The sequence below is a fragment of the Carlito syrichta genome, unplaced genomic scaffold (genome assembly GCF_000164805.1).
Source record: "Carlito syrichta isolate Samal-C Ts95f unplaced genomic scaffold, Tarsius_syrichta-2.0.1 Scaffold305844, whole genome shotgun sequence".
Lineage (NCBI taxonomy): Eukaryota > Metazoa > Chordata > Mammalia > Primates > Tarsiidae > Carlito > Carlito syrichta.
This window is the reverse complement of record NW_007249940.1, coordinates 431,343-445,456: the sequence shown is the minus strand read 5'-3', so window position 1 is coordinate 445,456 and position 14,114 is coordinate 431,343. Positions and strand designations below refer to the sequence as shown.

At 40.6% G+C, this 14,114-nt stretch overlaps 1 protein-coding gene across 3 annotated transcripts in view; it reads left to right on the top strand.

The window, feature by feature from the left end:
- Positions 1-14,114, top strand: part of TMEM164 (transmembrane protein 164) — a 167,997-nt gene that overhangs the window by 94,958 nt on the left and 58,925 nt on the right. For all 3 annotated transcript variants that reach the window (XM_021714881.1, XM_008062814.2, XM_021714882.1), the window contains one exon: positions 4,565-4,631. In XM_021714881.1, the coding sequence (XP_021570556.1) occupies positions 4,565-4,631 (67 nt within the window). The remainder of the gene's footprint in view (positions 1-4,564; positions 4,632-14,114) is intronic.

The window sequence follows — 14,114 nt, the reverse complement described above, 5'->3', positions numbered from 1 at the left end:
AAAAAAAGGAAAGAAAAGAAAAACTTAGGTATGTCATGAGTGAAATATATGTGTGTGTTTGTGTGTGTGTGTGTGTGTGTATTATTTGCTACCATAAAAATACATAAATTTGTTATAAAAAGTTAAAACTTGTCAAAATTTATGCACGTGATACAGCCAAGAATAATGTAAAAAACGTTAAGTGTAGTATTATATTCTAATTGCATAAAATTAGTCATGTTTCATACTGTACTGCTGTAATAATTTTGCAGCTACCTCCCTTTGCTGTTGCGGTGAGCTTAGGTGTTGCGAGTGTCCTTTAAGGCACTGTGAGACATGCATGATCTCTGTGTGAGCAGTTCGTCTTCCAGTAAATCAGGGATTGCAGTTAAAAAGTGATCCTCGTGGTTCTTGAGTATTTGTCATTGTGTTTAGTGCTATACTGTAAGCCTTGAGTAACACCAGGGGACCCACATGAAGTGCCACTAGTGATACTGGAAGTGCTCCCAAGAAGCAAAGAAAAAATTGAATTGCTTTATATGCGCTATAGACTGAGTTCTGCCATGGCACGTGCTGTCCTTTCAGACAGATCATTCACCTTGTAAACAGATGACACAAACTTATGGTATCCATGCATGTAGTGCAGTACTGTAAATGCATATTCTCTTCCTTATAATTTTCTTCATAATATATTCTCTTCTCTAGTTTACTTTATTGTAAGAATGCAGCATATAATACATATAACATACAGAATATGTGCTAATTGACTGTTTATATTATTGGTAAGACTTTGGTCACCAGTAGGCTATTAGTAAAGGTTTGGGAGAGTTAAAAATTGTAAGTGAATTTTCTAGGGAGCGGTCAGCAGTCCTAACCCCTGCATTGTTTAAGGGTCAACTGTATGTACGATATAATGACCAAGACTCTGAGCTGGCAAGAAGGAGGTTTATAAGCATAAGTAATCCAACAAGTCAGCCTCCAAGCTCTACTCTTTCGCCTGGCCTTCAGTCTATCCTTTGCTTTCTCTGTACCTGTTTCTTATCTTTGAATTTTTTAACAGTTTGGCTCTGTCACATGGTTTTCTTTTTTTTTTTAATTCCTTTTCTCCCTCTCTTCTTCCCTTCCCTCCTTCCTTACTTCTGTCTACCCATCTTGAGGCTTTAGCTGAGTTCTTCACCGTTTATTTAACAAACACTTAGATGAGTCTTACTGTATGCCATATACTTTTCTAAGCATTTATAAATATAATTCCTCATAACAGTCCTATGAGCTGGATACTATTGTGGTTCCCATTGTACAGATGAGGGAACTCTCTCACAGGACTTTCTAGTGGCCTAGCATCTATTACCTATATTCGACAGAAATTTTGATGGCAGGCTGGAGGCAGTTATAAAGTAAAAGCAAAAGCCTTTGCGTCTGATTTGGTGAGTCATATATATATATATACACACACCTGTAGGATTGTGCTCTGTGTCTGTAGAGGGCAGTGCATTTGTTTGATCCGGCAGTTTTGCCCCAAAACACACAAGGGGTTTTATTGCCCTTGGGCCTGAACTTTCTTGCCCCCATGGGCATCTCAGAACTTTTTCTTGCCTAGCCTGCAGTTTGATGCACACACACATGTACACACACGCACACACACGCACACGCACGCACACACACAGAACATGTGTAATGTTCATGCTGTAGATTGGAAGCAGAGTACAATGTCAAAAACACAGACTTGAAACTTGCAAGACCTGGGTATGACTTCTGTTTCTGCTTTATCTGTGTGATTTTGGACAATTAATCACCTGGAACTTTGGTTTTCTCAATTATGAAATGAAAAAGATAATGACGATTGTAGTAAAGACTGTGATGATTGAATGAAGTTATGTATTTGAATTCTTAACCCAGTGATTTGCACATAGAAATGCTCAACATACATTAGAAATTGTTGTAATTATTAATATGCAAGACTTCTTTATATATTAAAGATAATTCATTCACCCTTTGTCATATATGTAGCTTGCATAGCTGAGTTCCAAGAACTCAGAACAAGACTTGTTTTTAATCTAGGAACTTATTAGTTGTTTTTAATCCCAGTGTTAGTTTTATCTTCTTTATTTTTGACTTTCCATGGGCCCTTGGAATCAATTTTATCATCCTCAAGATTTAACTTTTGGTGCCAAATGTCTAATTGGCTTTGTGCTAGTGCCAACATTCCTTTGAGGTCCATGGCAAAGCTTGGCACCGGAATCCCACTTTACCTGGATTGTCGATGTGATTTCCCTCATTTGGGGTGAGTCTTTATGGTGTGGCTCTCTCACTGGAGGGCCCAGCAGCAGGGTTAACCAGACACTACTTCACTTCAGTCCTGGAATAGCTGTTAATGGTTCTTGCTTTAGTCACTGAGGTGAGCCAGAGTTTTCATACTCTGAGTCTCAGAGGATGGGGTGCCCCCTTGAATGACCCTGCTGAAAAAGGGTCATGGTGGCCTGGCCAGCCCTGGGATGCAGGGGTGATGTTGCATTGATATGCCTTCTCCCATAGGCCAAGCGAAGTCCTATTAACCTGTAGGACTATGAAGGCCTGGTGTGACCAAACAACCTTCTTAATTTTAGTGAGCCCCTGAAATTATATTAAGCCTGGGGCAGAGAATAAAGGAGAAAGTAGAGAGACCCCTAAAACAAAAAGAAGGGAAGAGGAGCATCTCTAACTCTCCACCTGAGGTCATACTTTGGTGGGAGGAAGGGAGGGGGCTCTGATATAAGGCAGTGAGAGTGGTATAAGAGGTTGGGGTCTGGTGTCAGATAAACCTGGATTTGAATCCTAGCTCTGTCTTATATGTGGCATAAGCCAGATGGCCTTACTTCTTCACCAACAAAATGGGAAAAAGTCACTGTACCTACCTCAGAAGATTACTATAAAAATTAAGCAAGAACAAAGATGGTAACAATGAATGCTCACCATTACTAAAGGAGGGAAGGAGGGAGAGGGGATGAGGGCACACAACAGCCCACTGGGTACCATGTCCACTACCAGGGGGAGAAGAGGGGTTGTTAGAAGCCCAAATCTCACCTACACGCAATTTACTTACGTAGCAAGTCTTCACGTGTAACCCATGAATCTAAAATAAAATAAAAAAGAAATCTGTACAACTAAAAAAATTAAGCAAGAGAGTTAATGTAAAGCAGTTAATCAGGTACTTGCCTGGAATGTGTTTTTCTCTCTGGTCCTTGATTCAGGATGCCTAGAATATATTAAGTGTACATAATCACAATCATCGAGGCTTTGATGACAAAGAACAGCAGAAAAAAACAAACTAGGGGAATCGAAAAGAAGCCTGCAGGGCTTCTGTGTTGTTTTCTGGAGTCTTCTTGTAATGTCTCTTAGTCTTGCAGATCTGTGAGCTCCAAGAGAATTGCTAAAGTTCTAGGGGGTCTTTAGTGTGTGAACTTTTCCCAATTAGGGCATAGGCGATATCCTGGTATCATAGGGCTGTTCTCTCTCTCTCTCTGTGTCTCTGTCTGTCTTTCTTTCTCTCTGTCTCTCTCTCTCTCTGTCTCTCTCTCTCTCTCTCTCTCTCTCTCTCTGTGTATGTGTGTGTGTGTGTGTGTGTGTGTGTGTGTGTGTGTGTGTGTGTGTGTGTGTGTGTGAGAGAGAGAGACTGACTGAGACTGAGGCTTGAGGTCTAAGAGGCACATTGACTTGGTAATGGTTGTTTGTGATCCATCAAGTCAGTTTTTCTTCAAGAGGAACAGACTGCCATTCTTTGCTTCTCCATTAGTAGCAAAGAACCGTTTGCCTTGAGTAATGAAGGAAGCTACTTAAATCCATCTGCAGAGCCCTCACAGGCAGGGTTTGTTCCTGAGTTAATTGTTCTTGACTTTAAAAAAGGTTTCTAGTATGTATGCATTTTAACAAGTCTGGCATCGGGATTGATTGGGACACGGTATCACTACCCGGTGCTGAAGACCAATGGTTTTCTTCTTTTAAACCACAGAGCCCAGAGCCCAATATGTAAAATAGATCAAAGAAAGCCTGGAAGGCTTCCACTTTTGCTCCTGGAGGCATCTCTAAGAAAGTGGGGAAACATAATTTGTGAAACACTGCAGTTGGCTTCCTGGTTATACGAGCCTTTTCTGTCTAGATCTGTTTGCGGGGGAAGGATTGGACGTGACTGTGTAAATGAGCGACCATATTGTAATAAATAGGTTTCTGCTGTAATAACAGAGCACTTAGCTCCCGCAGTTCCCCTTTTTTAATGCCGCCGAAGCTACAGTTGAAGCCATTGATTGGGACTGACTGAATATTTAGGGAGCACAGAGCTTGTTATATAATAATGTGTTGTAACCAAAGTGTTCAGGAAGCATTCAGGGGATTCTGAGCCATTGGTGGTGTTCTTTAGAACATTGCAGTTAATACAAAATATACTGCTTTTAATTTATTTTGTGTATGTGCGCAAACTCTAGTGCCATTTTCCACAGAGAGACACTTGCACACATAGTTCTCTCCCATATGGTGTGACTTAACTTGACGTTTTTATTTTTACTTTTGCATCAGTGTCTGAGTATGATCTGAATGTATCTTTTTCCTCCTCTAGGCTACAAATGCACATGTTGAATGGAGCTCTTCTGGCATTGCTGTTTCCTGTGGTAAATACTCGGCTGGTAAGTAGCCTCTTCTGGGAATGTACCAGTAACACACTAAGCAGTATTTGCCCATATGGCCATGTGATTTAAAAAATATATATGTAGTTAATGTTGAGGCCTGACACAGTCCTGTTTGGATGCAGTGGAGCTTGAAGGGTGTGGGGATGCTTTGTGGAACTCTGGGGCTGCAATAAAGGTTTCAGTCAGAGCTAGGACAGACCAAAAAAAGCCTGCAGAAACTCTTGGAGAGGTGTAGTGAAAAGAAAGGAGCTTCCAGGTATTCTAAGGGGCTCTCATGTAGACTTAGCCACAGTAGCCACTTAGTCCTAGAATAATCTGCTGGGGAGCCTCCTAGTCTGTCCACTTCTCTAACAGCCCACTTGGGTGGGGATGAGATTCCTTCCCCATTTGCCCAAGTCCACAGAGCAATCTGGGCCACACAACCCCCAGTGGATAGCGGGGAGAATTCCACTGTGGCCGGGGTCCAGGTGATAAACCGGCTTATAGAGCACGACCTACAAGGCTAGGGTAGCAGGGTCCTGTCCTCAGACTCCCACATGTGGGACTGAGTAGAGATTAGCAGACTACATTAGAAAACTCAGAGAAAGAAGTCACCTGTGCTACTACTTTCTATTGTCATGACTTAAATTTGCCATAAACAATAAGGTTATAGTTTAAATCTGGAAATGATAATCCTTTTTCTTTGGATAGCATTTTATAGTTCACAAGATCTTTTTACATAACTGTGTGAGGTAGATAGGGCACTTATTATGGTCTCTTCTTTTATAGAGGAAGAAACTGACATTCAGGGAGTCACATACATTCTAAGTGACAGAGTTAAGGAATGCAGCCTAGGCCTTTTGATCTGAAAACTGCAGCTATGCTTTGCTCCCTCCCTACATATATTCATGTCATCTCCACACAAATATTCATGTGTACCTTTATGATAGTTATACTTTTCTTGATGTGTATTATACATCATTAGAAATTAAAAGAGGAAGCATGCATTTAAAGCAGTGATTTTGAACCCTCACTATGTTTCAAGGTCACCTAATTAGCTTGATTTAATCATTTCACAATGTAAAAATATATCAAAATATAACCTTGCACCAGATAAATATATAGAATTATTTGTCAATTAAAAATTAAATTAAAATCAAACATACTGGTGTCCAAACAAAGGAAAAACACTAATGCCCTGCCCCAGCCTTGGAAAATCTGTGTTCATAATCTCTGATGGAGCTTGGGCATGTTTTATAAATTTTCTAGGTGATTCTAACATGGAGCAGGAGTTAAGAACCACTGATCTCATGCACTGGTTCTGAAACTTTGTGTTCATAGCAGTCACCTGAGGGGCTTGTTAAAAATGGGGTCTGCCAGGCTCCATCCCCAGAAAGTCTGGTTGAGAGGGTCTGGGGTAATGGCAGTAAATGGACATTTGGAACAAGCCCCCAAGTGATGTTGAAGTAGGGGTCCTCAGACCACTCTCGGCGATTCAGTACCCTAGGTACTCATAACTCAAAGTTACTCCCAATGTGTAAACTCCAAGTGTGGCTCAAGGACCAGCATCATACAGTGCTGCTTGTTAAACATGCAGAATTTCAGCCCCCTCCCCTGACCTACTGCAGCAGAATCTGTATTTTAACAGGACTCCCTAGGTAGCTTGTATGGACTAGACCTTTTCCTCCAAGGTACCCAGGACACCTTATAGTTAAGGCATTTAAGCTCCTGATAAGGGGCACCCTCCAGGTTGGGGAGGGGAGGTGGCACTGTCTTTGTCTTAATAGGCAGGGTGCATTTTGTTCAACGTTCCCCTGTGAGCTGGGGTCAGCACCACAGGCTGCTAACATGGATACTATTGCTGTCCCTTCTATGTCCCCCACAATCTAGGACTTGCCTGGCTTCACCTGGTGAACTTTAGAATCAGAACTCCTACCTTGGTCTCAGAGTTAGAGGGGATAATACCAAAGATTGGTACAAACAAACCAAATCGAAAAACTTGCACTTAATAAAGGGTGGAGAGGGAGCTAATTTTCCACACCACAGCATTGGTCCTTACTGGCTCAGGGACGTGGAACAGTGTTGGAGCAGAAATTGTTTCCTGCCTGTGGAGGTAATCTGCTAGGGCAGAAAAGTAGATCCAGTGCTATCTTATTCCATTTGTCTGCTTCCCTTGTTCCTCTTTTCTCAGGAGATTGAAAGGTCAGACAGATAGAGAGCTACTTTCTCAATTTTCAGCAGCTATATTAGATCCTAGGAAAGGGAGGCACATCAGGAAATCTCTCCCTGGGCTAATGGAGTTAGTGATCCTGAGTTGGAGTGTTTTCTGTTTCCAGTACACAACTCTGACCAGTTTCTGCCATCATTTGAGGTGGTTATGGTTTTGCTAGATAGGCCACCTTCAGCTCTCTTCCTAGCAGGAGCCAGTGAAAACCAAATAGTCTTCTTCTTGCAGAGCCATTAAGCATAAACAGAAGTTATGATTCCCACTGTACAAGCATGAGAATAAAGGTCCCAAAGGGCTCAGTCACATATCTGAGGCCAATTGGAAAACTGGTGGTGAAGTGTTCATTCAGCCAATATTGTTACCCCAAAGGTATATATTTACTAGGCCTGCTGATGTTTTTTTAACCCTTTATCAATAACAGCAGCAGCAAAGCATCTGCTGATTCTTGAGTGCTTATTATGTGCCAGGTATTCTTCTAAGTGCTTTACATGAATTAATTTATTTAATCCTTACAATAAACATATGAGGAAAAGTGCTATTGTGATTCCAAGATCAAGGTCCCAGCAGGTTGGTTTCCCCTAACGCCTTCTCCTTGGCTTGTGGATGGCCACCCTCTTGCTGCCTCTTCACATGGTCATCTCTCTGTACACACATCCATCCCTATTTGTGTAGCCAAATATCCTCTTCTTAATAAGGACACCCAGTAGATTGGATTAGGCCACTCTAATGGTCTTCTTTTAACTTAATCTCCTCTTGGAAAGCCCTGTCTTCAAATACCGTACTAAGTTCTGAAGTACCATGGGTTGAGGCTTCAATATACAAATTTGGGGAGCAGGGGCACAATTTGACCCATGGTGCCTGTGCTACCCTAATCAGAAAATATCATTTCTCTCCCCTACCCTGATTTTCTTCTTTCTCCCTCCCCCATTCCTTCTCCCTCCCCACTTCCATGTCCCCCCCATCTTCTCTCTCCCTTTCTCCTGCTCTCCCTCCTGTCTTCTCTCTCCCTTTCTCCTACTCTCGTGGCAGATGTGCTATTATATCTGTTACATTAGCAGCCAACACTTTCCAAATAAATGTCAAGCCTTAGTTAACTGACTAATTGAAGATTTTTTTGGTATCTTTTTTATTTTTTGATAGCTTAAAGATTGTTTTGTCTGATACTAAGATTGCAACTCCTGCCTTTGAAGATGTTCAAGTAACTTTCCCTGATCTTGAAACTTCTTTGATGGGTTGTCTCTTAACAAGTGATTTCAGTCACTGGTGAATCTTTGTGCTCTTTTTCTAAAATGGTGCTGCAAAAGCTTGGGATATCTCCATTTGCATGTGTCATTGCAATTAGTTTAGATCTGATTCTTTTAGATGGTTGGGGTCCCCTACTGGACTACTCTAGCCTTTAGGGTTTTTGCTTTGCAACCCCTTGGTTGAGTTCAGATTGACGTAAATGAGACATATGAAGATTGGCAACTCTTTCTTGAACCTGATGATCCAATTAAGCAGGAAGCCAGCTTTTGACTTCTCTTTTGCCCTTCCTTTTTGGCTCTTTATCTTTTTAATCCTTTTTTTTTTTTTTGCTCATTAGCAGTAATGAGGAAGCAAGAAGAAGAAAATGAACTAATTAGTGTGTATGCCAGTACCACAGACATATATATACTCACATACATAAAGACAGAGTGAGAGGGAGTTGGAGGTAGTTGCCACAGTCAGGTAAAGGATTTGGGGCCATCAGTACTTCCATGTGCTCTATACTCTGCCCTGTGACTCATTGGCACTGGGATTGGCATATCAGCTAGACAATGTTCAAGCTTCAGTAGATTCTCCTGGTTCTCCATCTAGATGACATCCTAGAAGAAGGACCGTGTATTTCAGTGGCCCATCTTACAAGTAAGTAAGTGTTCTTTATAGCCAGGATTCTGGAAAAAGGTCTCTTTCTGGCTTCAGATAAAGTATCTTAAGGGTGATTTACAGTGATATGCCTTTTGTTTCTTAGAGGGAAGGAGGGGCAGTGTGGCATGAAACTATTGATTATTAGAATGATAGGGAGCTCAGATCTTTTGTGATCTAATCTTATATTCCAGAGGGGGAATTTAGGACGATAGATAACTTAACTAGCCAAAGTGGGTGCCCCTAGAACTTATGCCTTCTGATTCAGACTTGAGAGCTCCTTTTCTATTCCATAACTGAAATTCAGAGTGAGATTGAACGCTCTTGAATTAGGATGCCGGAGAACCTTCTTAGCCTCCCTTCTTTGAAAAGATTTGGATTGGGCCAGGTGCAGTGGCTCACACCTGTAATCCTGGCACTTTGGGGGGCTGAGGCAGGAGGATTATTTGAGCCCCAAAGTTCGAGACCAGCCTGGCCAACATAGTAAGATGTCAGCACTATTAAAAAAAATTAGTGGGCATAGTCCCAGCTACTCAGGAGACTGAGGGGGAAGGATTGCTCGAGCCTAGGAGGTCAAGACTATGGTGAACCATGATTGTGCCTCTCCAGCCTGTGCGACATGAGACCTCAATACAGGCACTCAAACAAACAAGCAAGCAAGCAAGCAAAGATAAAAGAGTTGGGTCACAGGTTTTTTTTTTTTTTAATAGCTGAAGATAAATGCACAATTTTATAGCCAATTTGCTGAGTGTTCTCAGCAAGGGAGACTGGACACAGAAAAGCAACGTAAGATATTCTATCAGCCTCCTTCCCAGACCAAGGATTCTAGCCTGGCCTGTATTTGTGTTTGCAGCCACCTGTCTTCTACTAGAAGAAGAGTGATGATGATTCTTTTCATCAAGCTGCTTTCTTCTTCAAGGCCCAAAGCCTCAAGTATATTATCATCTTATTATCAAAATTGTGTATTATTATTGCATATTCATGTTGATCTATTCTGTTAGTTCTTTTTTCCCCCTGTTGGATGGTTCTTTTGAATGTTGCTAACTCTCAGACTGAATATAAGAAGTTAGTAATGATTTTGTCATTCCTGGGGCATCCACACCCGCCTTCATGAACATTATCTCAGTGTTCTTGGGATGCAACTTTGCTGCCAGCACACCTTGTACCCATGTGTTCTTCTGGGAGGACTTTGATGTCACTGGTGCAAATAGGCTTGAGAGTCTCACTCTTCGCTAATGGGCACATTGAAATGTGCTAATTGACCTAGAAAAGTTATTTCTGGGACTGACAAATTGAGCTATTTAAAAAAGTTATGGTTTGGATTTTGGATCTGAACTGAGGACAGAATGTCCCTTTGCTTTCCTGAGTGTACTTAAATATAAAAAGCTTGATTTCAAAAGAGATTTAACTTTGTGAACAATGGAGACAAAATTGTGTGTCAATCTTCTACAAAGGCCAGTGTGTTTCTGATCAGATGAATGCAGTGTGACTGAGGATGTAGGTAGAAAGCATTGAGAAGAGTTTGGGGGTTCTTTTCCAAATCAAATTCTAGGGACTACTCTAGAATATGTCTACTTACTATGTTTATTTTAAAATTAAGGTTTGAGGGTCTTGCATCCCCCATGAATCCAGTGTGGATCACACCAGTCAATTCACAGATTTGTTTGAGCACTTCACTTTTCTGTGTCAAGTATTATGCTGTGTGGTCAGGAGATGTATATCAGCCAGTATATATTCCTGGCCCTCAAAGAAAACTTGCAGTTTAGTTAGAAAGATAAGGTGTAAATGCCTAAGAAGTTCTGGAAATATTATAGTTGAAATCATGAAAAAGGAAAATCACAATTCAAGCTTGACTGCTGAATTGGAATTGCTCTCTGTTTCAATAAATGGGAAGAGGATTAATAATAGCATTCCTCAAGCATATACTATTTGCCAGGTAATTTATGTTATCATTTAATCAATTAATTCTCATAAGAACCTTATTTTACATATGAAGAGATCGAGGTTCAGAGAGATTAAATGACTTGTACACAGTTACATGGTTTGTAAGTGTTAAAGCTAAACCTGTGCACTTTGTACCCTAACACACAAGCTCCTGGAATGATCGATATTGGAATACGCGGTCTGGAAAGGCTTCACTGAAAAATAAAGCTTAAGCTGAACCTTGAAGGATGATTAGAATGTGCATTCAGATTGCAGAGGCAGAAGGCAGAATGCCTGGAGGTGGAAAACAGTACACTCAGCGCTGAGATACTGAAGAGCAGGGTGGGGAATTATGGACATTACCACTTGTTTGCAGATCACCAGAAGACTCTGCTTCTGTCCTGACTTTCAGGCCCTTATAGTGTTTAGATTTTGTTTCCTATTCTTTCAACCTCTACTAATAAGGACTCTTTACACATGGATGGAGCTTTGCAATCAGAATAACTTTCACAAATATGTCACCCTAGTGTATTTGTTAAGAGGATGGGCTCAGAGATCAGATTCTCTGGGTTCATATATTGGCTGGGCCACTCCTCTGTGAGTGAGTGTGTGTGTGTGTGTGTGTGTGTGTGTGTGTGTGTGTGTGTGTGTCTGAGAGAGAGAGAGAGAGAGAGAGAGACAGAGAAAGCGAGACAGAGACAGAGGGAAGGAAAGGGATGAGGGTGGAGAAAGGGGGTGAGGGAAAGAGAACATGAGGGAGAATGAACTTGGGCAAGTTACTTAAATTCTGTGGATCTCAGTTCTCTCATCTATAAAATAGGGGTGATAATAGTACCTATTTCATAAAGCTATTCTGAGGATTAGCTTAGTTAATATGTATAAAGCATATAGCATGGCCCTGCTAGCTATTATTATTAGTCTGTGATCATCACCAAAACCCTGTGAGATAGGTATTAGCATCTCCATTTTACAGACTGAGGCTTAGAAATTCTAAGTAACTGTACAGGTACACATAGGAAGTGACAGAACTGGCATGAGAACTTTGGTCTTTCTGACACCAAAGGCCACGGGCTACCTTCTTCTTCCGTTCTAATTAATTAGATTGATTTTCAAGTATTCAGCCAAATCAGCTATGTGTGGTAAATTTTATACAATGTACATTAGCAGTTTTGGGGTTCAATTTTACTTTGGGGATTTTTTTGTTATAAAAATAATTATATGCTCATGATAAGCTAGCAACAATATATTGTGTATTTCAAAGTAGCTAGAAGAGAGGACTTGAAATATTCTTAACACATAGAAATGATAAATATGCAAGATGATGGATGCCACAAAATACATATACCCCATAAATATGTAAAACATTGTATATGAATAAAAGAAAAAAGATAAAAGAAATGAGATATGTGACATACAATAAATTATTTCAGATAAGTTCTAGGGAAAAAATTAGGCATGCTCACTGAAAAATCATTCAGTCAGAGGAATATAAAGAAAAAGCCAGTTATCTTACCAACTTTGAGTCATATAGCCTCAAGGGTAAGTTATGTTAAAGGTTTGTATATCTTTTCACTCTTCTCTTTTGCTCCTGCATGCATATAGAGATTTTTATATTTCTAGAGTTGTTAGTTTACTTGGCTTTAGGTCTCTTACAGAATTAGGGTTACCCTATAAATATTGCTCCAGTATATTTTTCTTTAACCCAACACTAGGTAATCAGTAATCTCTTTAGGCACAGATATAGCTTTTTCTTTTTTAATAGCTGCATAGCATTCTATAGTTTGGTTGGACTACTTAGCCCATCCCCCAGGTTCTCGCCACTTCATAACTATTATTTGTGGACAAGGGCAGTATCTTTTGCTTTGTGACTGCCCCCTGCAGGGCCTTGTACCTAGCACATGGTAGATATATACAGATAGAATAAGTGAATTCATCAGCCAACCTGAACCTCCATGTTGCTGGAATTTCCAAGGATCCCTTTCACATATGTCCTAGGACCTTGGGTATGAAGACAGAGGGGTGATAGATACTCTTTTTTCCAGGTGAATTATTTTTTCAACCACCTAAAATAATGTTGTTTTCCTGATTACAACAAAAGACTTCTTTACTGTTGAAAATTTGTGAAATATAGAAAAGTATAAATTAAAAAAATAAAAATCACCACCAGTGTGATGATGATTATTTTTCTGCACATTGGAAAACAGCAACACAGGAGTTTGAGACCAGCCTGGGCAACATAGTGAGAGTACTTATCTACAAAAAAAAAATTAAAAAATTAGCTTGGTATGGTGGTGCATGCCTGTAGTCCCAGCTACTCGGGAGGCTGACGTGAAAGGATCACCTGAGCCCAGGAGGTCAAGACTACAGTGAATCATGATCATGCCACTGCACTCTAGCCTGGGCAACAGAGTGAGTTTTGTGCCTTTTGTCTTTACACATGTATGTATAACTTTATAAGAGTAATATACATTCATAATGGAAAATTTTTTTAAAATATTTAAAAAACATTTAAAAAATATTTTTTAAAAAACCCCAGAAATATACCAGAATAAAGCACATCATTGAACAGTAATGACTGTTAATATTGTTTGCGGTATGTTCTGGAATTTTTTTTTTGTCCTTGCATAGATGCTAAGAATAGTATAATATAATGGTCAAAAGTGCTGACCCTGTAGCCAGCCGGTCTATGGTTGTATGACTGGCCCCTCCACCTATAGCCATGTGATCTTGGGTAAGGTACCTGACCTCTCTGACCTCATTTTCTTATCTGTAAAATGGAGCTCAGTTGAATGGAGATAATGTGTGGTAAGCACATAGCCCAATGTCTGGCACATAGTAAGTGATCAGTAAGTATCAGATGGTGGTGGTGTTTTTCCTATTACTAATATGGTAAATACAGAGGAGAGTTCCTATTGGCAGATCCTTTGTGATGTTAGTCTTTAGGACTTTGGCCCCAGCTCCCTGAGTTGTTCAGTAATGTGAAGGGGGCTTTGTTTCTGCATTAGCCTTGCTGAGTGAGATTAAAATTCCCTGGCAGACTTTCCTGCCCACATTGACTAACACTGCCTTTGGTTTTTACATTTGTTTCAGAGACAGCCTGTTTGATTAGGGAACTGGCCAATCTACTTTCCTCTCTCTTGACAGGTGAATTAGGCCCACTCCTGTTTCTTTTTTTGAATAAAACATCCAGACCTTTTGGGTATGTCAGTAGGTTCAAGCCCCTCAGTCCAATTAAAGAGTAGCAGCAGTTAGTGACCAAGTGCCAGACAGCAGCCTGTTTGCCTGTGGAGCTTACTAATCGTTTGCCTTGGTTCTTTTTAAAATCACATTAGAAGGAACAGCCTCTGGCGATCTTTTTTTTTTTTTTTTTGAGTTGGAGTCTCACTCTGTCGCCCAGGCTGGAGTGCAGTGGCACACTCATGGCCACCCCAGCGTCCCGGCGATCCTTCCACCTCAGCCTTCCAAGT